Raw genomic sequence first — 25776 nt, 5'->3', positions numbered from 1 at the left:
ACACATAGAGGCCAAAAAATGAGCCGAGCCATAAAATAACATAAAGCACTAAAAATTCCGTTCCTAAATCCAGTTATATTGAGCAAATAAAAACAGATTTTTAAAAACCCCAGCCTGTTTCCATGTTTAACAACATAAAATTTTCTAGGGAAGTTAGCCCCTGGAAAGCTCTATTCCTATCCACCGTCTGACTACCCAATTTCCTCTGGACTTCTAAAGAATCTATTATTAGCTAGTGACCCTCATGAGTGGTGTAAACAAGGCTGAAGTTGTCAAAAACGTGTGTGGAAAGATTTGTTTTTAACCAATTTCAAAGCGAACACCTTCAGATTCCTGTGTCTGGGCATACCCGATGAATGTGTCCCCTAGAGGCTGAAATGTGTGAAGGGTCAAGGATTCTTCCAGAAATGCAGCTCTCCTAAAGAAAGAAAGAGCCAAGGCAAAAGCCTGGTTTCTGAAACATGGGCCAGTATTGGTGGGAAACTGAGAGTTTATACTTTCATTTACACATCCAATCAACAAGTATTTCTTGTTTATTATGTGTCAGTCATTGCTGGAGAGAGCCTGAAAAGGGGCTTGGACAAGTCACTGGGCTCGTGTGCTGCCACTCTGTCCTCTGCCTGCCATTTAGCTCTTAGGCAATTTCCTCATCTGTCCAAAGAAGGAAATGGTAACACATCTCTCAGTGAGCTATAAGCCCTTCGAGTGATACCTGGCACGTAATAATGGCTAGCAATTATTTTGTGAGCATTTGCTATTATAATAGCTACAACTCTTCTCCAAGCCAGAACAAATTCATGCCCAAGTCTTTAGAAGAAGGGACAGTAAGAAGGAGTGGTTTAAGACCAAGACAATCTACTGGGTGAAAGCTTTGAGATACTTGATTGTAAACTGACACAAATGGGTTCACCAGCATTGACATTGGTATGCTGGTGTGGGAGAAAATGGCGCCATAAGAGCCAGAGGAACCCCTACGCATCAAGCCCTCTGTGTGGCCAATAGAAGCCATGACATTGCTTCAGGGCCCCAGATCAGGACAGGAGCCAAATGGTGGACATCATGTGATTGCCAAAACATGTTTATCTGTGAATGCCTAAGAAGCACCCCCAGGGGATTCTCAGAAAAAGTGAAGGGTGACGGAAGTTCCCAGAAACAGCAAAATACCCTCACATGACTGTACAATGGTTTTTTAAAAATCCTGATACTGCTATAAGCCTTGGAGTTTTTCAGTAATAATGCTACCATTTATTGAGTCCCAACCACATGTCAGGAAGTGTGGGAGAGTTTTACATCATTTTCTCTCTTACTCCTCACAACGCTGCTTCTATTTCCCACCACCTCAATGACAGCACACTGAAGGACTAAATAAATTGCCCAAGGTCACACCTTCAATACCAGGGAGGTGATTCTCACCTTCCCACCCTACCTAGAAAAGGCTGTACTTCGGGAAATACAGTGCAAATGACACCCACTCAAGAGAGACAACAGGCCAGTAACTCATTGGGATTCCTCATCTCCCAGTGGTTACCCAACAGAATGTCCCCATAAGAACTGCCATTTATTTAAAACCAGTAGGAATGTGTTAATCATACATACAGAGTCATATTATTTAACATTAGAAACAATACGAAAGAAAATCAAATGGGTAGCCCCAATGTTATTATGATAAATCAAAAAGCACGGAGCACCTACCTGAAGGATTCTGTTGGCTGTTATTACAGGAGCCTCATCATTTACTGATTCCACAGTCACAAAAAGAGTTCGGGGCAAGCTCTGTTTTCCAAGTTCTGAGCTATTTGCCAAGACGGTGAAATCATCAAGAAGCTCCTCGCTACCATCATGCATGTAGTAAATCAATTCATTTTCCACCTATAACCACCACCAACAGAAATCGCCAACTTACTGAAATGTGATTTTTAAAAATACGAAAATATAAAAATATGAATCAATTACTATAATCCCAATTTTTATGTCTCTCTACAACACAGGAGCATGGGTTCATCCTAGGAGGTCTGATTCTGAGTGTAAATTATGTTGGGAGGGCTAGTTTTCATGACATGATGCCAGGTCCTAGGAAAAAGGTGAAAGAGAAATGGAACAATGCAGCAGACGGTGTAGGAAAGAGAGCACTGGACTGGTAATCAGGAGACCAGAGTCAAAGGCTATTTCTAACACAGAAATATGCTCTAGGTAAGTGATCCAATCCAGCTGTCCTTTCCATGGAACAGCACCCACTAAAATTCAGACTCTATTTGTTTACTTACAGTGACTAATTTGGAGTTGTGGATTACTTTGCTAGACAATTCAGAATGCTAGGTTTAGGCTCCAAAACTCCTACCCTTCTACCCATTTGTTAGATTTCGTTGTTTGGAGACACCTGGAGTAGAGCAACTATTAAGTTACCCCAGACTTCTCTTTTCTGAACTAAGCATGCCTTATTCCTTTAACTGTTCTTTGTATGAGAGACTATACATGTAATCTCCTAGTTCTGTTCCTCCTTCAGAACACACTCATTTTTTGGGTGCATCTCTTAGCAGATGTGGACCATAACTAGCTATCGAACTAGCTATATAACTAGCTATATTCTGTGAACAGAATATAGGGAAATATATCAAAATCAAATTTCTATCAAGGCAGATTTTCCTTACTGTAATAACACAAATGAAAACATTCACTTTTATCCCTGTTAGATTTCATTTTCTAATTTTCATTCTGAAATGGTTATCAAATGAATTAATTACTCCTCTTGGATTTGTAATAACTACAAATTTGATCAGAATGCCTCTCATGTCTTCAAGGCTCCGATGGAAAATACTGAAGAACACAGGATCATAATTAGAGATGAAGAAAATTTCAAAGCTAGAAGGAAAGTTGGCTTCAGTGAGTCTGTGACTCAAACACAAAATGGCAGAGAACTTCCAAAGCCCAACAGGAGTAGCTGAACTTCTGAATAAGTCTCTGGGGTTGTGTTTGTTTTGATAAAATACTGCCAGAAATTTTAACAGTTCAACTTTGCCCGTTCCTATGGTGCACTTCCTTTGAGCAAATACTTTTGATCTCTCGGAGGTGCTTCTGACAAGAGTTGAAAAGTTCAGGAAGAGTCTCAAGGGAAAGTTTTGGCTATTTGTCTACAGGTGCTATGAGAATTTCTTTGGAGTTCTGTGGGCAGAGGAGTTCCAGACCGCAGGCCTGACCACAAGTTCTGAAACACGCTGTTTTAAGCTACTTGAAAACAAACACAGAAGATGGCATTGATCAGAATGTGAGAGAATTTGGACTTAAAACGCTTTAGGAACCTAGGATTTAAGACAGATTGCCTCCTCAGTATCTTTCCTGGAGAAATAGAGCATTTCTTCAAAGGAGTGGCACGCCCCCAAGTTATATGCCATTTAATATGTATTAACGTAAAAGTAAAGAGAAGATTTGGTCGGGGGTCGCTTATTTCTCAACTTCCAACACTAGAAAAATATATGCTGACCTGAAATTAAAAGATATCATAAACTTGTAGAAAATCTTGGAAGACTGAATAGTGTTTGGTTCCCTCTCACCAGTCATGTTCAGGGCAGTGCCGTGCCTCTGCTCACTTTCTCCCTCTCTCCTTGCTCCCCATCTCCCCCCACCCCCCCCCCCGCCCCGCGGTTAAAGGTGAAGTAGAAGGCCCTCCCATGCTGGACCTCCCTAACCTCATTCTCAGCTGTCTCCTCTCCCCCACCTGTGGTCCAGCCCCACTAAACCCCTGGCTGCTCCCCACCCAGCTGTTCACTTGTTCTTCCCTCTGCCTAAATACCCTCCCTCTGAGTCCACCTGGCTCACCCACCCATCCCCTCCTCCAGGTGTGTCTGCTCAGATGCTGCCTTGTCAACGGGACCTCCCCTGACCACTTGATCTGAAACCGAACATACACAACACTGAAGGCTCTAGCATTTCCCAGCTCCGTTTCCTGCTTTCTTTTTCTCCATAACACTAATCTTCACTCAAGATGCCTTCCATTCCACTTAATTAATTTTTCTATTGTCTCTCTCTGCCTCCTTCTTTCTCCTACCAGGGCATTACAGCATGGAGTGATGCTGGGTTTGTTCACCCTGTATCCCCACTACCTAAAACTGGCGTGCCTGACACATAACAGACACTCAGAAATGATCTGCTGAATGAATGAAGGGCTAACATGGCCACGTGCTCTTCTAAGCCACTAAACACTATAGCCACCAACTGTTAAGGGTTGGTGGTGCTTTACATGAGAACCATGATGTTGCAAAGCCTGGCGACCTTAGAGTCATACAGGAAGAGAAAGCATGAAGGGGTCATCTGGAAGAGCCTGGACCTTGACTGTGAACAAGGCTACACAATACCATAGATCCTAGAGGGAACACACATACTTAACATAGAGATTTCAACCAACTATTCTAAACACACACTTCTCACAAAGCACAATCCCTAATGAACTGGCCAAGACAGGACTCAAATTTAGTGCTTGGTCTCTCACTTAGCATCCTTGAAGTAAACGGTAGTAAATTCGACTTGCACCAGAGCGAGTGGTCATTTTGGATGGTTTGTCCTTCCTTTGTGAAGGAAGCCGTGATGAAGAGATGCCCACAGGAATTCACTAAAGGATCACCGTCCCCGGATCCCCAGCAGAGAAGCACTGATTTCCAAGGTTATTTCCAGCCCTCAGGATTCTCTGCTTCTTCCCATGGCTCCCTAATGCCTCCTGGCTCAGTCTAACCTTCCTGACAAGTGATTCAAGACTTTCCCCAGTCTGGCGTCAGTTCTCTCTGCTGCTCCTGAGCCCACCTGCAAGTCTTGTGGGCTATTTCCCTGCCTCCACAACCCACTCACTTTAATGCCTCCATATCCTTCGCCATGTTGCTCTTTTGTTGTTGTTCCCTGTTTCTCCTGTTACCTCCCTGCTCTTTCCTTCTTTCCTCAAGTCTTGCTTAAGCATTATTCCCTCTGTGAAGTCTTCCCTATTCTCTTCAATTAGAGTCAGACATGCCACTCTGCACTTCCTTAGCGCCACTGTGAGAAGGCCGTGCGAGGCCTCAGAAGGCCCCTTGGAGTTAGAGCAAAGCTTGTGTGCCTATTGCCCCCATCCCCCAGCATCTCCTGAGGGCAAGGAGTATGGTTCCTTACCATGGCAACCTTGCACAGCAACTTGAACAGAAGGGTTTAGCAAATCTGTTCAAGTCCGTTGATAAGATGAAATCCTTAGAAGCAAAATAAAGCAGCCCACATGGGTTTACAGCTAACCGGACAAAGGTACCTGGAGATGCCAGGTCGGTGTTCATGGCTTCCAACCTGAGGAACGCACATTTCCAGGAGCTTACACAGGAAATGGTGGCAAGCTACTTTCAACCTTGAGAAAGTAATGGACATCATTCTTTTATTCATGATAAGAAAGCCAAGTGTCACACTAATACCAACCTAGCCCAAAGCAAAGAAACAGGACAGCAGCCCTGAGTTGAGCAGTTATTTTACACTGAACGCCAGGCTGGAAGTTGCATCCTGCTGCTTGACTGTGGGGACTGGGCCATTCAGCCATTGTTCACTGAGCTTACATAGGGCATGGCACAGAGTACGCACTCTGTCAGCGTCTGTTAACTGAATAATGGAATGAGTAGATGAGTAGACCCACTTACGACTAAAGTGCGTCCGCATTAACTATCCAGGTGTAACACTTCGAGCGGGCCTGACAGTGTGGACCTCCTCCAGCAATGGGCAGCCAGGGTGGCACAAGCTAGAAACGTGTTGACTTAGTAACCAAAGTGGGAGAACCTAAAGATGTTTCACCTAAAGAAGATAAAGTCCAAGGGAACTTGATAACTTTCTTTCAAATATTTAAGAGATTTCAGGAAAGGAGGTATGACTTGTGCTGTGAGCTATCAGAGTCAGGACTTAGAGAAGTGTCTAAGCAGCAGACTTCAGGACTAAACGAGTTTGAAAGAACTTTCTAACAATTGAAATATTTTTAAACCGGAAGTGCCCATTGCATGAAGAAATGAGTTTTCCACCACTGAATACACTGAAGCAATGGCTAGATAACCTTTTTATGGGGTTACCATGAAAGGGGCTTCTAGCATCTGCTAGGAGGTTAAACTAGATATTCTTTCAAGTCTCCTCACTCCTGAGAGTCCATTAATCTAAATAATGAATAGCATTTTTTTCTCTTATCCCACATGCCCAAATGTATTAACTGAGAATTATTACCTGTTTCCTGGTAAACTTCATTAGCTGTACTCTTGGAAAATCAGAATTTTCAACATAACCATGTTTTGGTGGTTTGAGTAGAACAAATTCACAATCAACTCCCTCAAAATATTTGTTTGGGATTTTGAGATGGTCTTCCAGAAGTGTTTTGGAACCTCCTTCTCGGACTGTGAAATTTTGTACCTCCAGAGGAATCCGCTTAGGGACGATATCCACTAAGATTTCAATTCCATTCACAGCTTGGAAATCATTCACCACATCGAGCAAGAAACGGTCGTGTTGTTGGTCAGGAGCTGTCTGCACATAAAGAATAGCCCCATCATCAATTTCCTGTTGTGTAAAAATCAGAGAGGACTTTGCATCGGCACCGAAGCTGCCTTCTTCTGGTAAAGATTTCTGGAGGTATCCATGCATCGGTGGAACACTGACAATGAACGTTGTCTCGGAAGTAATATTATCTTTGTGGACAGTCTGAAGTTCATATATGCGATACACAGACACAGAAAGGAAAACAGGTCAGTACTCACAAGAGTCAAGATCCTTGATGAACCAAATGGTTCTCTGTTAATGCCAAAAAATGTCTTAAATTACTATCAGGGTTGATACAGAGTTTAAGCCTGGGTCTGTTCTGGTGACCATGTCAATATTTGCATTTAGCTGTGGTTGCAAAGAAAAGTTATGGTCTACAACACTTGATTCACTACTAGTGCATTAACAAGGCGTCATTCACAGCAGCAAGACACCCAGGACTCAGCCAGCTGACTTAAAAGAAATAAAATGGTGTAAGGACAAGGAATAAAAGATGGTTGAAGAAGCAGAAGTTGAATCACTTAAATTGAAAGACTTTAGAGGAATTTCTTCTCTCCCCTTTTAGTTAGCTCAGCATTTTCGATATATATTTAATTTATTGATTCAGCAAAACCCATCTCAAAGCTGTCATTTGTAACTGATTTAGAGTCACTGAACTACACACGCCCCCTTGTGGTAAAACATAAACTCTCCAAGAGCCTAAAAAAGGACTGAGAAATGCTGGGGAGGCCCGAATTTCCTTAAGCTAACTCATTCAGTAAATGCTTCTGATTTGAGTTCACTTCCTCTTGATGTTATTGGCTGCATTTAGCAAACAAGTAAACTCCTTTACTGTCCCAAGGGTAGATTCACAACAGCCTGTATTTGTGGCCAGCTGTCATAAATCAGAGTTTACAAACCCTGTACAGGATTACCCTAAAACAAACACTCTTTCCTAACTCTCATCAGCAGGGCTTTGCTTGCTGGAAGTTTTTAAGTAGGAGCCCCAGGAAACCAGGTAGTTTCTGATGTAAGGTCTCACCCTTGGCATTCCCGTTGTCTGTGCCAGTTTTATCCATCCATTTCAGGAAACAAAATGAGGCTAATTCATAACTAAGGAAATTAACTGTGTAAGATAGCATCCTCTACTGTTTTAGGAATCCTTTTCATGTTTAAGCTGCTCTAAATTTATATACCCTGCTTCATCACATCACAAATGTAACCCTGACCAAATGAAATATTTTTAATGAAATAAAAATGAAAAAAAAAAAGGTAAAGCTCTCTTAATTTACAATAATATGTACATCATCTCCTAATTTCCAGTTCATCCTACACTAAACAAACATACATATTGTGTGCTGGTGTGCACTTGGCCTTAACATAAGGCTTGGTCACTTATACTCCAACTATAGCACTATCAGTAGTATCAGAATCATGAAACCTTCCAGCTTTTCCTTTCAATGGCATTTACATTTGGAAAAAAAAGTCATTCTGAATACCAGGGAGAAATCAACACAAAAATAGCTCTTAGAAGCAGATTACTCTGGGAGAATAAGAATGCTCAGTGGTAGGACAGTTACCTACCTGGAGTCTTCCTCTATTCAGTTTTACTGGTTTTCCTTCTTCAACTATAAGGGTCTTGATGAGTGGAACTTGGGCACGATGTTGGTGGCTTTCTGAGTACACTTGTACATAGACGCCCACATCTATATGTATCTCCTTAACTTTCACTGTCAGGTTGAACACATCAGAATTGCCGCTGCCATCATGCCTATAAATCACATGTCCCCGCTTCAAGTCATGCTGGGAAAATGAGCGGGACACTGACTGGTTGACTAGCACTCCACCATGCTTTGGGGGCTGTAGCACGTGGAATTCGATCTCGTGGTCTGTTCGGACATCTTGGTTTGTGGTGACACTGAGGTTGGATGCTGTGAGGCTGCTGTCCTCTCCTCTTTGTACAATCAGCCCCGTGTTATTGGCTACCTGGATGTAGGGGTCTGACACACTGACCTCAAGAAGGGATGATGTATAATGGACACCATCTGTCACGAACAGCACAAAGCGGGCAGAGTCTGCACCCCGATGTCTGAAAAGCACTCGCCCTTCCCGCAGGTCATCTTGCCTGAACTGGTAGAGTTTCTGAGTGACATCATTGGCTCTCACCAGGTCCCCGTTTGGGATGCCCCGTCGGGTGTAGAGCAACTGGCCATCATCAAAATCTGAGTCGGGATCATGGTAACAGAGATCTGCCAGGGTCAGTAGGCGCTGGCCATTCCTTACAACACAAAAGACCTTATCTACCACACGTACTGGTTTCTCATCATTTTTTAACTCTACAGAAATGCCAACTTTGATTTCTGTAGATAAACGTTCTGCGTCAAGATGCCTGACCACTCCCTCTCGGCCTGGTCCTGAGGCGGAGGCCACAAGGAGGAATTCATCATGCTGGGTCTCAGAGTCATCGTGGACATACATCAGCTGCTCCCCCACTATGTCTCGATCAGTGAACGTAGTGATATTATCACGACTTCCCAGAGGGTCTGAAAAGTTGACCAGTTTCAGCTCCCCATGTTGAGGACTCTTGGTGATTATATATCGGAAGGTCTGATTGTCCGGTGTTTGAGCGAATAATTCCGATTTTGTAATTAATTTCCCTTCTCCTTCTTTTACAGATAACCCTCTGTTAGTTACAATAATGAGGGTCCTGTCTGCTTCAAAGTTTATTCTGAAAGTATAATCTTTGGATTCTATGTGCTTTGCAACAATCAAGAACCTGAAGATATCTTCTGTGTCTTCCCTAGGCCTCTCCCGTGGCTCATAACTTATCTTAGAGTCTGCAATGTCTTGCTGGCTGAAGACGGAGTTTGTTTTTAGAACTTTATTGCCAACTAGCAATTTTCCTTTCTTAGGTGGTGTCAGTAACTTAAAACGCAGTTCTTTCTGAGTTACACTCATACCCTCCGTCACAGCCTGCAAGTGATCAGAGTTCAGTACTTGTCTGCTCAGCTTACTGACCTCGAGAGGCACATTTTTCAGAAGTACAAACTTTAGCCAGTGTACGGTAATGGGAAATACCAGCTCTTCACTGACTTTGCCTTCTATGTTCACTTTAAATTTAAAGTGATCTGTAACATTTTCTGGCTGTAGTTCTTGAAATGTGCTATGGTACCGGACCCGACCCCGATCAATGGAACGTTGAGAAAAGGTACTAACTTGTTTCCATTCACCCCTTGACCCCTGCTGCTGAATGTGACCAAATTGGGGTGGATGAGTGATAGCATAGCGGGTCTCCATCTCGTGGGGTTCACCGTTAACCTCCACTGACAAGTTACTCCGTGTAATCAGAACCGCGCCCCCCTGCTGGACGACTACCCCAGTTCTAACAGCCACTTCAAAGTCCCAAGGAATAGCCATGACCCGTAACACTACGGTATTGCTAACCAGCTCTCCATCGCTTGCTCTCAGAAGGATTCGGGAGTTCCGATGACCTCTGTGCACATAGAAAATGTTGCCATCTCTTAAATCCCCATGCGTAAAACTATTAATGGCTTTCCCAGGACCATTGGTGTTTTCTAAAAACCCAGAGTCTGAATTGAAGTTGCCAAGAACTGAGAAACTAAGACTCAAGGAATCTGTGTCAGGGTCTGACACGTGTATTACATTTGGAGTCAGTTGTTTCTTAGAATTCTCAAACAGGAGGAGCAAGTTTCCTTCAGGGAGTTTAAGGACTGGGGCATCATTTACTGGAAGGACAGTAATGTTAAACACATATGGAACATGTCCTCGCAGATACAATGGCATTTCCTTCCTACTCGTGGATGAGATTGAAAATGTAAAAAAATCCCTAGGTTCTTCTGAGCCATCATGGACATACCAAATTTTCCCTTGCCCCAAATCTAACATAGTGAAAGCCTCCTCCATTCCCTGTGCAGGCGAAACATCAATTTGAAGGAACCCGTGCAGGGGCATTTCCTCTATTTTAAATAGTATTTGAGAAGGATGGATGCCCACATCTTCGGATGCTACAACCACGTTCATGTGCCTTTGTTCCAGTAAGGCTCGCCCACCTTCTTGGACCTCCAGGTTATTCAGACTTACGAAATAGCTACTCGCCTGGTGAAGAAAAGGCTTGCGTGCCTTGGGGACGGTAGTGGAAAGGGGAACTTCTGAACGAAGCAGGTTTTCTGCTGTGGTTATGAAAGGGTTTTCATTATCACTACTCTGCAATTTACACCCGGCGGCTACATCTTTAGACACAAGGGCATTCTTTAATGCTCTCTTTACGGAGTTGGTTTCCAAGCCTCTTAAGCACCCTTTGAAAGAGACTCCTCGAGCAGATTTCCTAGGCACAGAGACAAGTTCTAACTTCTTAACTTCTTCTCCCTTACGGTTATCAAGACCTCCCACGAAGAGAGGACCTTCCGATACAAATGGTTTGCTTCGCAAGGGCAGCAACGCCCTCTCCCCTTGCTCATCCACCATCAGGTCCAGATACTGTCCTGTGAGTCTGAGTTGAATAATGTGCCACCTGTTGTCACTAACTACGCTTAAAGAAGAGAGCTGGGTGTTACTTTTGCTCCTTCCTACATGAGCTTTCAACAGACCATGAACTATTTCCAAAGCAACAAAATTTCCTTGTCTACCTGGCTGAAACAAAAGCAAAGCTTGTTGACTACCAGTCTGCAAAGCAAATTCCAACAGCCCTTCCCCACGCACCCTCCATTCTGGGAAGGTGACGTAGGATCTGGAGCTAAAGAAATTGATGGCCTCATCCTCTCCTGCAAAAAATTCATCACTGCATCCTAGTGACACCTCATACACCTTCTTAAAACCAGGGTAAGGCCTGAGGGATGCGAGGATCTCCCTCTGGTTAAATATCACACCCTCCATACATCCACGGAAACCGGGAAGCTCTCCATCCAGGTAAGGGAGGTCAAGTTCACCATGGCCTGCTATGTAGATTCCATGTTGAAAGTGCAAACTGTGCGTCCCATGAGTGATTTGGCCAGTTGTCTCATAGTGTTTGTCGATAACCAGAGAGATAGTGTTTTTAACATAGTACAGTTCCATGAAATGCCAATTCAAGTCATCCACACGACGCCTTTGCTCAGAAAGGAGCACTTGTTCACCTGCACCCAAATTCACCCTCACCTGAAAGAGAAAGAATCATAATTAATCAGTCTCATCTCGTAGTATCTTACTGAGAAAACAGGGCCATCCACAGAGAGAGAGAGAGAGAAACTTGGACTTGAAACCACTTTCCACAGGTATGGACTACACGATGAGGTTTAAAATTTTCAGAGTCAGAATATGTCAGGCATGCTGGTGAAATCAGAGGCTATCCCAACTTTTCTAATGGTACGCATTTTTATTCTAGTAAAATAACAGGAATAAAATGGATAGATATTTTGTTCTCTTTCTCTCTCATGGTTTTTCCTCCAGTAATTGAAAACTCACACATTTTTAAAGATTTAAGAAAATCTTACCCGTAAGTTTCCTGATAGAAGCTCTATTATACAGTACTCATTTTTCCCAGCTGCAAGGAAAAGTAATCCCTGCGGTTTGCTGGTTTGAAATTTTAATTGAAGAGATAACTCAGGCAAAACTTCGATGATGTTGAGCTCCACATAGCTTTCACCATAAAAAGATGCTAGGGGAAAAATTCAATAAGGAGTATAAATGAGTAAATTCATTACACAATGACAATTCCACTTTAGAGTGTCTTCTCCCTTCAGGGACTGACCTTGCTGAGGAAAGCGGCCCTGCCCAAAGCCATGGTCAGTTCCTGGGGTAGCCCACAGTTCCAATGTGGGGGTACAAAGGTTCAGTGTTCTCTTGCCCCAACTCAAAAAAGCCCTGATGGGTCAGTCTCTCTTCAGAACTCCCAAGAAGGGTGGTCAAGCCTTCTGTTGAAACTGAATTGCAAGTCTACTTCTCCATGTACCCAATCCCGCTTCCTTCCCTGTCACAGGGATAATCCCACACCAGTGGTGGTGAACTGGTGTAAGAGGAGAAGGGACCACATTATTCAGCTATAAAAGATCAAGCCATGAAAGATACAGGGCAAATAGTAACTATGAAGACTATGAAATTGGCTGTCTATTGCTAAATTTGAATAAAGCTTGGAAAAAAGAGAAGGAAAAGGTAGGAGAGATCTGCTGACAATTAAGTGTGAAAGCAAGAGGGCTTCCATGGTAGCATATAGAGTCCCCCTTTCCTACAGCAGGAGACCAGCGGAAGGTAAGCTCCAACAAAGCTAAGATCCTGGCTGGGGAAGAACAGAACCTTGATATAAGGAAATGGAGGCATCTGGGTTGATGTATTCAAATACCTTGGGTCCCTGGTTCTCTCTGGACCCTCTTAGCCTACAGAAGTGGCCTATTTCCCTATTTCCCTATTAAAATTGGCGTGCCCTTGGCTGGAAAAGGATGCAGAGGCTTCTCCCCACAAGCAGCACTTGACCTCTGGCCACTCGATCAAAAACAAAGGTTAAGTCACAACATGACCTGTGTGGGGACATGTTGGGCTTGATAGGGGTGGAAAAGGACTAGACCCTAACATAGCTGTAGGACCTCTTCAGGTATATTCTACACCTGGTAGCTTCCAGAACACACATGCGACTGAGGGTGCTGATCACGGGGGCACATCGTGAAGCTGGATAAGGAAGAATTTAGATTTGGGGGAATTCTCCAAAGGTACTGGATGTAACACCCTGGCAAAGACTACCAGAAACGGTGTGAACTCACTGCTAAAGTGGCTCCTAGATGCATAGAAAATGCGAAACATTTTCTGTCTCACACTGTGAGCAACACGACAGAATTACCATGACAGATGGATGAAAGATATGAAAATGGTACTTCCGGGATGGAGCATAAATAAGACCAGAAGGCACAAGTGAGCGCACAAGATGGCAGCCCAGAGCTCCATCATCACCCTTCTCGCGCCAGCACCTTTCCTCTGCTCACGCATATGGCTGCATGGGCGAATCCATGGTGCCAGCTGATGGAGAAATAGAACACCTGAGCATGGTTCACGGATGAATCAGCATCATCCAACGGGAGTCTGATGAGAACAGCCGCCAACTGCACCATAGCTCCCCTTAGCGGTGACCATGAAAAACAGCAGCAAGAAAAAATGCTCCAAGTGGATAGAACTTTGGGTAGAATACCTAATCATCCACTTGACACACAGAGAGAAGTGGACTGAGGTTCAGATTAAAAAAAAAAAAAAAAAAAACAAAAAAAAAACCCACACTGATCGAGAGTGGCAAATGGCCTGAACAGATCGTCAAGAGCCCAGGATGCAAAAGACGGAAAAAGTAGGAACAAGGAGGTCTGGGATTGACGCGGGTCACCTCTGCCCCCCCCATAGGTTGGCACAGCAGGAGGCCATGGTGCCAGGGAGGGAGACCCAGTAGTCTGGGATCCCTTTTACTGAGGCTTTCCTAGCTACTGCTACTGCTGAATGCCCAACAGGCCTCCAACAGAGTCCAACACCCATCCCCAGTATGTTACTGTTCCTTGAAGAGAGACCAACTGTCCACTCGGTGTTGAGCTGACTTCAGTGAAACCCTTTCTTTTTTAGACTGGCCAGTGATTCATTTCAAAAAATAAAATATCCACATATTCTGGGTATCTATGTGCCTTTCTTGCCTCAGATAGCACCATTACATGAAGAGCTCATGGAGTGTTTAATCCACTAACAGGGGAAGCCAAATAACATCACATCAATCAAAGACATGTCCTTTACTCCAAGGAAGGTGTGGTAACGGGCCCAAGACCATAGGATCCACTGGTCCCATCATCTATTACACGGCTGAGGCTGAGGCCCCGAAAGAGCGCTGGAACAATCTGATGAAGGTACAGCTGAATCACCAGCGCAGAAGTAAGACTCTAGTGGAGTGAGGGTCTGTCCTCCAAGACTTGAAGTGAAAGATATTTACATGGTCTTTAAAGATCTTTAAACACCTCCTGCTATATCTCCAGGAGATATAATATATGGGTCTGAGAACAAATGTCGGTCCCTAAGAACAGTCCTGGATAAGGCTCCTGCGTGATTATCTCCATCTCAGATTCTGCTTCCCGAGGAACCCAGTCTTCAATGTCTGCTTCTCTGTTCCTACAACACTCTGCGTATTCCTTTATTCCAGCATTCACCATGTTGTACTGAAATTCCTTGCTTATTCATCGATCTTCTGGAATAGTCTATGAGTTTCCTGTGATCAGGGGCCATCTCTCTGTTTATCTTCGCCTCTCTAATACCTAGCACAGTGCCTGGCCACAGGTGGCATAGCAGATTCTGTTGATAGCTCACTGAGATCCCTTTTAACAAGCTGGTATAACCTCCTCCCGCTGTTTCACTGTGTTATCCAGAAATTTCAGTGAAATTACACCCCCTGCCCTAAAGGGGGACCTATAGCCAATGACTGACTGAAACAGATGCATAAAATATGTAGAGCTCTGTGCTGCCATTCATATCCTAGAGCTCTCTCTGGGATCAGGCCAAGATTAGGTGAGCTAAACCCAGATCTTTGCTTGGTTTCTTCTCCTGCCCAATCCTGCTTCCTTCCTTCCAGCTCTCTCCTGGCCATCTCACTCAGCATTTTACTTTCACAAGAATCCCTGCCTGTGCGGCTCTCTTTTGGGAACCCAATCTAAGATAGGTAGCAAGCAAGCATTTCATGAACCAAACTACACTAACCTAAGAGACCCTTATTTTATAGTTGAGTAAACTCGGGTCTAGAAAAGCTTAGGGACTTATGTAGAGTCAACAGGTAGTTCAAAACAGAGCTAAGACCCAAACCCTGCATTCCCCACCTCAAATCCCCTGTTTTCACCAAGATAGAAGCTGATACAGAGATGACTATGATCTCTACAAACTTTCTCAGGTAGGTATAAAGACACTTTTCTAGTTAAAAAACAGCCATCAATAATTAAATTCAAGAAAACAAGAATGCAGCAATGAAGTAAAGAAGATGAAACAAGCATTTATAAGCCCACTAGCTCTCCTACCTAGTGTATGTGGTCCTGGCCTCCTGGTTACTGAATCCCCTCACTCTGATTTTTGACCGACTTAGAGGCTGTATTGTTAAGCTCTCAAAACCAGGACATGTTTTCTAAATAATAAAATCTACTGCTGAGAATGACTAAGTAATATTATATTTTCCCACAGTTCACCTTCCTGGCACTAAATCAATTCCAGGATCAGCTGGTGGCTAGAAATTTCCATTGCCTCAGGGGAAAATCAAGGAAGCAGGTTTAAAACTTCCGGTCTGACAGCCTGAAGCCAGTTGCTCGGAATGGATCTCAAATTTTATGGCTTCTAGTAAGTGCCTCAAAATAACAATAAGAAAGCAATAGAAACACAAGAAAAACTGGGTTCCAGAAGAAGAAAAGTGATCTTCACCTACAGAAAAGGAAAAGGTGTGACTTTAGAATTATATGGGTAGGGCAAGTCAAGGTGAACAAAAATCAGAACAACTTCCTGGTTTTATGTGCTTATGTAAAAGGTGACAGGGCTGAATGGAAGCCAAAGTTTGGCAATAAGGTGGGTAAAAGACTTTCCAGGGAAAAGTAAACATTTCTGTTTCTCTATCATTTCTCCTGGGGTGTGGGGTGGGGAGGAGGAGTAGGTATTTGATTCATTTTTTTACCTTAGAAATAGTTACCATCCCCCCCCCCCAAACTACAATTTCCTGTTTTTGTTTGTTGGATTTCAGTTTTGCTTCTTTGGGAAGCAAAGCAGCTTTGGGAATACTCTGGTTTACTATTTCTTGAGCACCTACTGTGTGCCAAGTATTATCAGGAGTTGGAGGCAGGAAGTTACTGAGACTAAGGGGGTTTGCGGGCTCTCCGAAGAGAAAGCTGCTCGGAAGGAAGAGTATATCCAATCCAGGCGATATTAATTGGGCAGCTGGTACAACAGCGGCTTGTTTGGGGCCCCGCTGCGGTAAAAAGGAAGGAGTCCTGTGCCTAGGAAGTGTCTCTCCCTAACAGATTAAGTGGCCCATCTGACACGTACTTCCGCTGTCCACAAATATAGCAAATAAACCACAAACATGGGGACTGAAAGGTGAATGACATAGACTGCCAATCAAGCAATTAGAGTGCCTGGGAAATGGAGAGCACAGCAGAGGCTCTCGGCCTAGCCCAGGAGGTGGATGGACTGAGGTGTTTCCAGCAGCAAGACAATGGCTTCCAGAAATACCTAGCGAGGGACAGATGTGAGCAAGAGGAGATAAATGAGGGGAGAGAAAGAGAAAGAGACCAGGGACTGTAAAGATTCAAAGGTCCAGTCTGGCTGAGCACTGTGTGTGTGTTGCGGGGGGGGGGGGGGGGACCCGGCGGGGGACAGCCAGGGTGAGTGCTGCAAAGTTGGCGTGGGGGCAAATGGTGGGACTACTAAAGGCCTTCCCTGAACTGTCAGTTTAAACTGGTGACTCCTTTCAAGACCCTTATCATAAGCTCTAGTTACCTTCTTGATTTGCTTCCTGGGTTATTACCAGCTCCAATCCCACACCATCCCAAACAGAATGTGAGGTTTTGAGGGCAGAAGGCTTGGCTAGTCTTCGTCACTGCTCAGTCCAAGGTGCCTGTAGGAGTGTCCAGCACACCGGAGGCACACCATAATGGCAACTTTGGAAGCCAAGGGAAGGGTTCAAACTCAGCTCAAAGAAAGCCATAAAAGGATCAAATAGGGAAATGCCATGCCCAGATTGCAATTTAGAGGACTCTGGCTGAAGTGCAGAAAATGGGCTCAAAGGCATGGTAGGGAGTAGGGAAGCAGGCAGGGGGAGAGGCAGGCGGGTTCAAGAGATATTTTAAAAGCTGGACTGTCTAGGAGGGAAGGGAAGAGGTCAGGCGGCAATCTAGATGATTTTCCGAATTTCTGGCTGGGTATCCACCTACCGAGAGAGAAGTTCCGGTTTTGTTTTTCTTTGTTTTGTTGGCACATATATGATGAGAAATTTTCAGTTACTTGGGGGGTAAACGGCTGACTGACCAACCGGATTCCCCACTGGCAGGGACCCACGAATGGGGTGGGGTCGCCTTACAAACCATCTAAGAAGGTTGTAGCTTATTCTGCACACAGCAGGGAAGATCACGGTTTTTAGTGGGGAGGAGACACATCAGTTCTGGATTTTAGAAAGATCGACCTGGTGAGTGTGTGAGGGCAAAGTCAGAGTGAGCTAGAAACTAATCAGGAAAGTATTCCCAAAAAAGAGATTTCAGAACTGTCTGCTTTCCTTGAAAACTAGAGCTGCCTTTTCATAATAATTCCATCATGGACAATTTTATACTGTTACTGCCTTTCTTCCAAACATATTCTAAAGATGATATATCATAAGTGTAGAAGCTTACTTTGAAAATTAAAATACAAAACCACAAAAACAAACTTCTCTGCTAAAGCGTTTGTGTTATACAAAGTCCTAAGCTGAGGTGCTCAAGGAGGGTCAACGTTATAAAGCAGCTCTTCCTCACACTGACCCTGAGAGGCGAGTCACTGTGCTTGGAACGAAAAGCCACACTTTCACCTCACAAATCTTCTCTGAGGAACGTCTACAGTGTTTTACTGTGGCACTGACATTGCATGCTTTATCAAACCGAGGCCGAATATTTATCAAGTGATATCTAACCATCCAGAACATTCTGAGAAAGAAGAAAACTTCCAACTATGAAATAACATTTACCACAGACATTACCATAAACATTTACCACAGACATTACCATAAACATTTACCACACCTGAGAGGCCCAACCTCCTCGGTTCTCATTAAAAACAAACCCCAACAAGGGACATCCTCAGAGTCTCTCCCACAAAACTCAGGTCCACGAATTCAGAAGTCAGGCAACAGAGTCAGTGAACAAAGAGTTATTGGCTCCATGGCCGTAAGATGAGCAGTTGCTTAGTTGGCTTAGGGGGTGACAGGGGCCTCTGGCACCACATTTCTCGGCCAAATATGCTGCTGGCCCTGTAGGAAGGTGGGGAAGGAGGGGCTAGCAGGCCGTGTGGGCCACTGGGAAGATGCAAATCTTGGGTCTGCAGGTGGGGCCAGAGCAATCTGGGGCCCTGGAATTCTTGTAGAACGGGACTCACCACATTCTCACTCCTTGCTCCTTCCCCAAACATGAATCTCCATGCCAACTGCTCAGGTTGCAAAGAGAAGCCAGCCCATGCCCTGCCCTGAGCTCCTCTCAGGGGGGCATGCTCTGCCTCACACCTGCAGATCTGGGTCCTGCACCACTCCAGGGGGAGCTATTCCTGTAGGCTCCATAGCTGCCCCTAGCGAGGCTGGAATGAAGAAGCAGGGAGGCACTCCTGACCCCTAGCTAGGTGCTGGTTGAGCTGACAGCGCCCTCTTTAGTGACAGAGCCCACATCCTAGCTTAGAAGCCCTGCATATGGCCCTCCCGCACAGCTGTGTTTGCTCCCCGGCTCCCCAGTTCCTATTGCTACTGCAACAAGTTACCCCAAATGTAATGCCTTAATAGGACAACGATCTATTGCTTTACCGTTCTGGGGACTAGTTAGCCCTAAGTTAGCTTAGATCTCACTGAGCTAAAATCAAGGTGTCTGCAGGGCTGCATTTTTTTTTTTTTCCCCTGGTAGTTGGTGGGGAGAAATCTGTCCCTGGCCTTTTGCAACTTCTAGAAGACTGCCACATTTCTTGGCTGGTGCCTCCGCCAGCAGTCACATCATTCCAGCCTCTGCTTCCAACGTATCATCTTCTCCCTCTTACAACGCTCTGTGTTTGCTTACGGCCCACACGGATAAGCCAAGATAACCCCTCATCTCAAAATCCTTAATTGGATCACAGCTGGGAAGTCTCTTTTGCCACGTAAGGCAACATATTCTCTGTTCTGGGCATTAAGAGTGAACTTGCTGGGGAGCTGCTGTTCTGCCTTCCACAGCCCCCAGGTACATTGGGTCGTTCGTTCAGGGGCTCGGATTTATTGGTCACCTGTCATTTCTAGGTATTAGACTATGTGTCAGGAATACGGAGGCGAATAAAGCAGAAGCACTGGGAAAGGCCCCAGAAGTAGAAGTTATGAGTTTTGCTTGTGTTTTGTATGGACCATGCAGTTCTATTTTTTAAAAAATATTAAATGACGGTATTTTAAATAAAAGAGATTATAATCGGGGCACCTGGGTGGTTCAGTGGGTTAAGCCTCTGCCTTCAGCCCTGGTCATGATCTCAGGGTCTTGGGATTGAGTCCCAAATCGGGCTCTCTACTCAGCGGGGAGCCTGCTTCCCTCTCTCTGCCTGCCTCTCTGCTTACTTGTGATCTCTCTCTGTCAAATAAATAAATAAAATCTTTTAAAAAAATCTTTAAAAAAAAAGAGAGATTATAATCGAACACCTGAATTTTTGGGCTTCCCTGCATGCACTGGCGGGGTACCTGTCCATTCCCACAGCGGGGGCGGGGAGGGTATGGGGGGTGAGTGGGGCTCGGGCCACCATGCTGGGTCCCTTCCTGCCGCACCAGCTGGTGCTTGGCTCACAGCGACACACTGGTCATGGTGAGCATTTGGGTCCGGACACCACAGCCTTAAGCAGAAATGGCAAAGTGGAAAAAAAAAAAAGAGAGAAGAAAAGAAATGGCAAAGTGGGGTGCCAAGATATTCATTGTGAAACCTGAAGAAAATATTATAAATTCACAGCTTGCCTTAATCAAAAAAAAAAAAAAAAAGACTCTAGAATAATAAGAATTCTTTATTCAGTTCTAATTTACAGACTGATGGCTGTCCTGCCTCAGTTGTCCAGGTGAGACCAGGCATGTGTCTCACCTGCTGGGTACCAAGTCTCCCTGAGGGTGCAGTGGGAACTCTACAGGACAGAACGATGGGCACTAATGCCTCTCTTTCTCATTCACTGACACACCACACGCGGTCTGCCTGGACAACTGAGCTTACAGTTGTGTTATGTCACTGTAACTACACAAATCCTCACTAACAGGATCAGTTGCTTTTTAAAATTCCCGCAGATAAGCTAGAGATTAAAAATAGAAACAATTCGAGGGCCAGTAAAGGCAAAAGGAACTGGAAGGGCTGGCCTTTCATCAGCGCGGGCCCAAAGTCAAAGCAGTAATATTCTAATGAGATCTGATAAGAAGGTTGTCAAAAATTGTTGAACTATTGACAACATGAGTCTAGGGCTGAGTACGTGTTGTACCTTGAGAAAGTAGTTAGTGATAGCAGGATTGATATTTGATTTGCAAATAGGGATATGCTGAGAACCAACACTAAGGCTATTCTTACTGAGACAGTATCTGTTTACCAGACAAAGTGGCTCCCCGCTATGGCAAGACTCTCCAAGCTGAGGACACAATCAGTCCCTCAAGGACTGAGAACAGAGTTCACCTACGTTTGACAATTAGATTTCTTCAAAGCAACAGGCTGAATCATCCAAAGAAGTCAGAAAGAAACCTAAAATCAGATCTCACATCTAGCTACTCAAGAAGATGTTCTTCAAAGTGCCCCAAAACAACTTTTGATGAGACCACAGTGTCCAGTATTTGGGCTGCCATTAGAGCCATGGGTGAGGAAATACGTTAAAAATATAAGAATCCTCCCTTACCTATGATTTCAGTTACCCATGGTCAGTCATGGTCCGGAAGCGGATGATCCTCCTTCCGACATATCTTCAGAAGGTCAATGGCAGCCGAAAGCTACGTTACAAAGCCTACACCATTCACGTGGTTCATCTCATCACACAGACATCTCACAGCACCATGTGAAGGGTGAATGCAGTATAATAAGATATCTTGAGAGAATGAGACCACGTTCATGTAACTTTTAATATAGTCTATTTTTACATTTATTCTCTTACTATGCCTAATTTACAAATTAGACTTTATCACAGGTATATATTATAGAAAAAAACAGTACATGTAAGGGTTCAGTACCACACATAATTTCAACATCCACTGAGGGGCCTGGAAAGTATCTCCTGTGGGTAAGGGGGAACTACTGTATATGCTATGGAATTCCGCAAACGTTTCCTATCTGCATTCTGTACCCCTCCATGGGTGTCTAATCCGTTGGCTCTTAGCCTCATACCCAAGGCACAGATGATGAGGAAAGAGGGTAATGAGTAGAAAAGGAGGGAAATGAACATTACTGAGCAGTTGTCTGGCAGTAAGAAAGTCTTACACAGTGTTTTACTCGAGCCTCTCTGAAGAAGTCAAGTATTTATTTCAATTGCACAGATGCAAAATTAAGACCGAGAGAAGGAAAACTAAGACTTTCCCAAAGCCAGTCTGAGAACACAAGATTGCACCCAGGTTGAAGCCCTAGCCCATCTGACTCCAAAATTATGGACTTGACCATCACCCTACACTAACCACTGGTTCAATCAAACCGTTCCCTCGCTCCCAGATCTCCCGTTCTGCAACTGGAACCTTGCTTCTCAAAGCCACATCAAAGCCTCAGACTGCAGCCCCAGGCCTCCAGTACTGGGTGCAATCCACCCTTAGGGCCAAGCAGGAATCAGGGAAGGGATAGGAAAATGGGAGAAGGAGCTTGGAATGGCCCACACACAGGGCAGGGCCTGGGAGAGGGAGTGCTGCAGTCAGACCCAAGCAACTGGGGTAAGAGTGAAGGGTCCAGAGTACAAATGCCATCCTGGCTGGAACTCGACTCCCAAGCTCCTCGTGAAATTATGAGGTGGTGTAGGCAGCAATGGCACTATTTGTCTGTTCCATGCCTAAAATGTAAATAAGCATGCAGATTTTAATCCGAATCCTACAAAGAGATACAAGGCCTTTGATTTATAATGTTTTATCTTTAAAAAGTCTCAAAGGAAGTCTTTCATTGAAATACTAAACTACAAGGAGCCAAGGAGGGCGAGAAGGCCCAAGTGCACGACTGGTTGTGTAAAAAGTCCCAATAATTAGTAATCCTTCACTCCTGGAAAGCGCCATGGAAATGCAAAGCATTTCCAGTGACTGAGGTCCAGCAAATGCAGGTGAACTTGTGGAGGTACTTCTAGAACAAGAGGCCAGGCCAGCAACCAAAGAATTTCGGGACGAGTTTAAGGCCCCACAGGCCGGCAGGTCCCCGCAGCCGAGCACCTCCCACTGGCCCCGGCCAAGCGCAGAGCTGCACAGGCTCAGAAGGGAGGGCGGCAGGATTCGTTCGCTCTGCTGGGAGTGCACCCCGGAGTGCAGCTCCGAAACCCCCGGTCGGCGGCGAGGGCCCAGCGAAGCTCGGGAGGGGCCCCCACCCCGGGCCCTCACCCCGGGCCCCCACCCCGGGACTCCCCTGGGCTCCCCGGAACTGGCGGGGCGGGCCTCGCGCGGATGTGTGGGGTGGGGGTGGCTGGAAGTTTCCCGCGGCGGCGCCCACACCCCCGCGCAGGGCCGAACAGTCTCCTCCCCGCCGCCCAGCCCAGGAACGTCCGGCCCCGGAGCTCGGGTCGGGGTCGCCGCGCGGCTTCCCGGGGCCGCCTGGAGTCCCGAGAGGGCCCCCACCCTCCGCTGGCAAGGCGCGGCGCGGCCGGGGAGGGGGCGGGGAAGGGAAGTTGGGCGCGTACCTCCGAGCGCCCCGCGCGCCCCGCAGAGCCCCAGGCAGGCGGCGAGCAGGACGAGGCGGCGGGCCCCGAGCCACCCCATCCCGCCACGGCGGCCCCGCGCCCGCGCTCGCACCCGGGCGGCGGCCCAGCTACCTGCGCCCGCCCCTCTCCGCCCCGCAGCCCGACCAGGGGGCGCCGCCTCCAGCCAGCGCGGGGGGCTGGGCCGGGGCGGGGAGAGCCATTTGCGACCTGCAGCTGTTGCGCGCCACCAGCGCCCGCCCGGGCCGGGCCTTCTTCTCCCAGGCCGCGGGCGAAACCGGGCTGGGGCGGTGTGGGGACCGGCGCCTAACAAGGCGCGGAGCGCAAAGGGTACGTGGCCCCCGCTCGACCGGGCGACAGGTGCGGTGAAGTGACATGGGCCAGCAGGAGGTGGTGACAAAGAGGCTGGGGAAGGACTAATGGAGGAGGTGGGCTAGTTCCCCAGACCCGGCTGAGGGCGGAGGGTTTGTTCTGCCCTTTGCGGTATGTCCAGTGTATACCCTGCGCGTTGGCACCGGCAAATATGTGTTGGATGAACGACTCGGAGTGGGCGGTGATAAGATAACATAGTCATTGCTTATCAAATGTGAACCTCGTTTGTATTTAAAGGACGGTCCCCCAGGGTTTTTTTATTGGATGTTTTGGAGCCTCTGTCGGAGGAATTAATCAAGGCCCAAGGGTCGTGTGTGCAAAAACTCACCTTGTGGTTTGGGCCACATGTTCACAGGGAGAGCCTCCACCCAGGTATGAGGTTTCTGGTAAAATGGACAGGACCACGATCTGACAAGAACAGGATTTGACCAATAAGAGCCAAGGGCCTTCTAGATCAACTTCTCTTTGCCTTGAGTTTCCGGGGCTCTGTTCTGTGCAGCGCTGGGGTTTGACAGAATGCTAACAAAAGGGCTGCAGGGGCAGTCAATGCCAGTGACGGTGTATTCCTGATAAAATTAAGGATGATTTCATATCCCCTTCCTTTCCTTTTTTAGTTCTGCAGTAAAGTGGGGTTTTGGGGTGTGTGTGTGTGTGTGTGTGTGTGTGTGTGTGTTTAAGCTCAGAATCCAATTTTGACCTTTTTGTCAGCAGACAATCTGTAATTTGTTTTACTTGGGAGCAGAGGTGTTTGGCCTCCTGAGCACCTCCCTTACCCCTTTCTTCTGGCAACCTAGCCCTGCATCTCTAGGGGAACTGCTTCCTACTTCTTGCCCCTTTTCTGCCCCCCACTTCTGGCTGACTCTGTCCTACCAAAGCGTTGGAGGTCACATAAGTCTGCCTGGGGCTGAGAGGTCAGTTCAGCTCCGACTGCACCAGGCATGCAGAATTTCCCCTGGCAGCCTCAGGGATGCACATAAATTTAAAATATGGGCGATGCCACACCAGATTCCCCAGAAAGGCCCCGGTGTGCACCAAGGAGGTTTTATTCAAATGTCACCTCTGGTTAAGAACACAGGCCTGGTTCTTTAAGAGATCTGTGTGCAGATCCCAGCTTGGGTACTAGAGACGCTGGTATGTGACCTTGGGCAAATCTCTCAGTTGTCTTAACTTTGACACAACTTTGCTCGCGTGATTTAGCTAGCTCATAAGGAGTGATCGTTGAGCATGACCCCTGGTACAAGGTAAGGAATCTCTGGGCACTCTCATCATACCTGGGAGCCCAGCCTAGTCTATGGGGCTTCTCTGGCTGGTTTCTGAGCATCCTTGGAGAGACACACAGTCCTAAAAATGAATCATCTTTGATCTGTCCTTCGTGTTGGAGGACTTTTATTTTCCTTCCATGAGCTTAGCCATATATACTGCTAAAGACTACTCATGTTATCCACAGAACAATTATGATACCAGTGCTAATGTGTAGGCTTCTCCCCCCCCCCCCCCACTACCAAGCAATACTCTGACATCAGCTGGGTACCACTGGACCCAGTTCTGGCACTATCTTTATGAGATTCCAGATTAAGGACTCAGTTACACAGGACCGCCCTCCACTTCAGATGCTAATCACAGGTCCAGACTGCTATGAGGCCTTCTGACTGAGTGGTTATAGATCAGAGGCTCCCAATGCTCCCCTACTAGGGATCAATTAATTTGCTAGAGTGGCTCACAGGCCTCGGGAAACCAGTTTACATATTAGATACTGGTTTATTATGTTGGGCAGCAGGAATTCGCGTTCCCTCAAAGGCCCTTGTAACTGGACTAAGAACCAAATAGACATGAGATAGATTAACAGATATATTAACAGATAGATTAAATTCAAGTTTAATAGTTGTACATATGGGGAGTCCACAGAGACATGGAAATTCCAAAGACAGACAAAATGAAGTAGATATGTCATTCTGAACTAAGGAGAAGGGGGTAGAGATCTGGGATTTCAGAGGAAAGGAGACAGGTGCTCTTGTACCCCTGTACCCCCGCTACCCAGAGAGAACTTGAAAAATATCAACTTGTGGGAATCAACTTGAACTTGAAACTGGGTTTAGGAATCCCAGGTGAAGACTCAGGTGAAGAGCAAGGTCAAAAACAAAGGAGCTTCTGTCCTGGTGGAGTTTGGGGACCGCCCAGTGGTGCATGGAATCCTTCCAGTTCACCAGCCTAGAAACTCTCTTAACCCCTCCTTTTGGGTTTTCATGGAGGCGGCCATTAGTGATGGGACTCAACCTTTAGCCCCTCTCCCCTCCTTGGAGGTCTGGGGATGGGACTGAATGTTCCTACCTTCTAATCACATAATTGGTTTCCTTGGCA

General features: G+C 45.9%; 1 protein-coding gene across 2 annotated transcripts in view; it reads right to left on the bottom strand.

Moving 5' to 3' along the window:
- Positions 1–23780, bottom strand: part of LOC309860858 (chondroitin sulfate proteoglycan 4-like) — a 62846-nt gene extending 39066 nt beyond the window's left edge. Inside the window, exons 1-5 of one of the 2 annotated variants that reach the window (XM_082723297.1) lie at positions 23747–23780; positions 11982–12145; positions 8077–11646; positions 6205–6675; positions 1693–1869 (exon numbers count right to left, since the gene is read on the bottom strand). In XM_082723297.1, the coding sequence (XP_082579423.1) occupies positions 1693–1869; positions 6205–6675; positions 8077–11646; positions 11982–12145; positions 23747–23765 (4401 nt within the window). In that variant the 5' untranslated portion in view covers positions 23766–23780. Of the gene's footprint in view, positions 1–1692; positions 1870–6204; positions 6676–8076; positions 11647–11981; positions 12146–23028; positions 23178–23746 lie in introns of those variants that run through there. The other variant, XM_082723296.1, reaches the window with a different exon arrangement.
- Positions 23781–25776: the final 1996 nt, after the last annotated feature.

The sequence above is a fragment of the Mustela nivalis genome (genome assembly GCF_964662115.1).
Source record: "Mustela nivalis genome assembly, chromosome: 3".
NCBI lineage: Eukaryota > Metazoa > Chordata > Mammalia > Carnivora > Mustelidae > Mustela > Mustela nivalis.
This window is presented reverse-complemented; position numbering and strand designations above follow the sequence as displayed.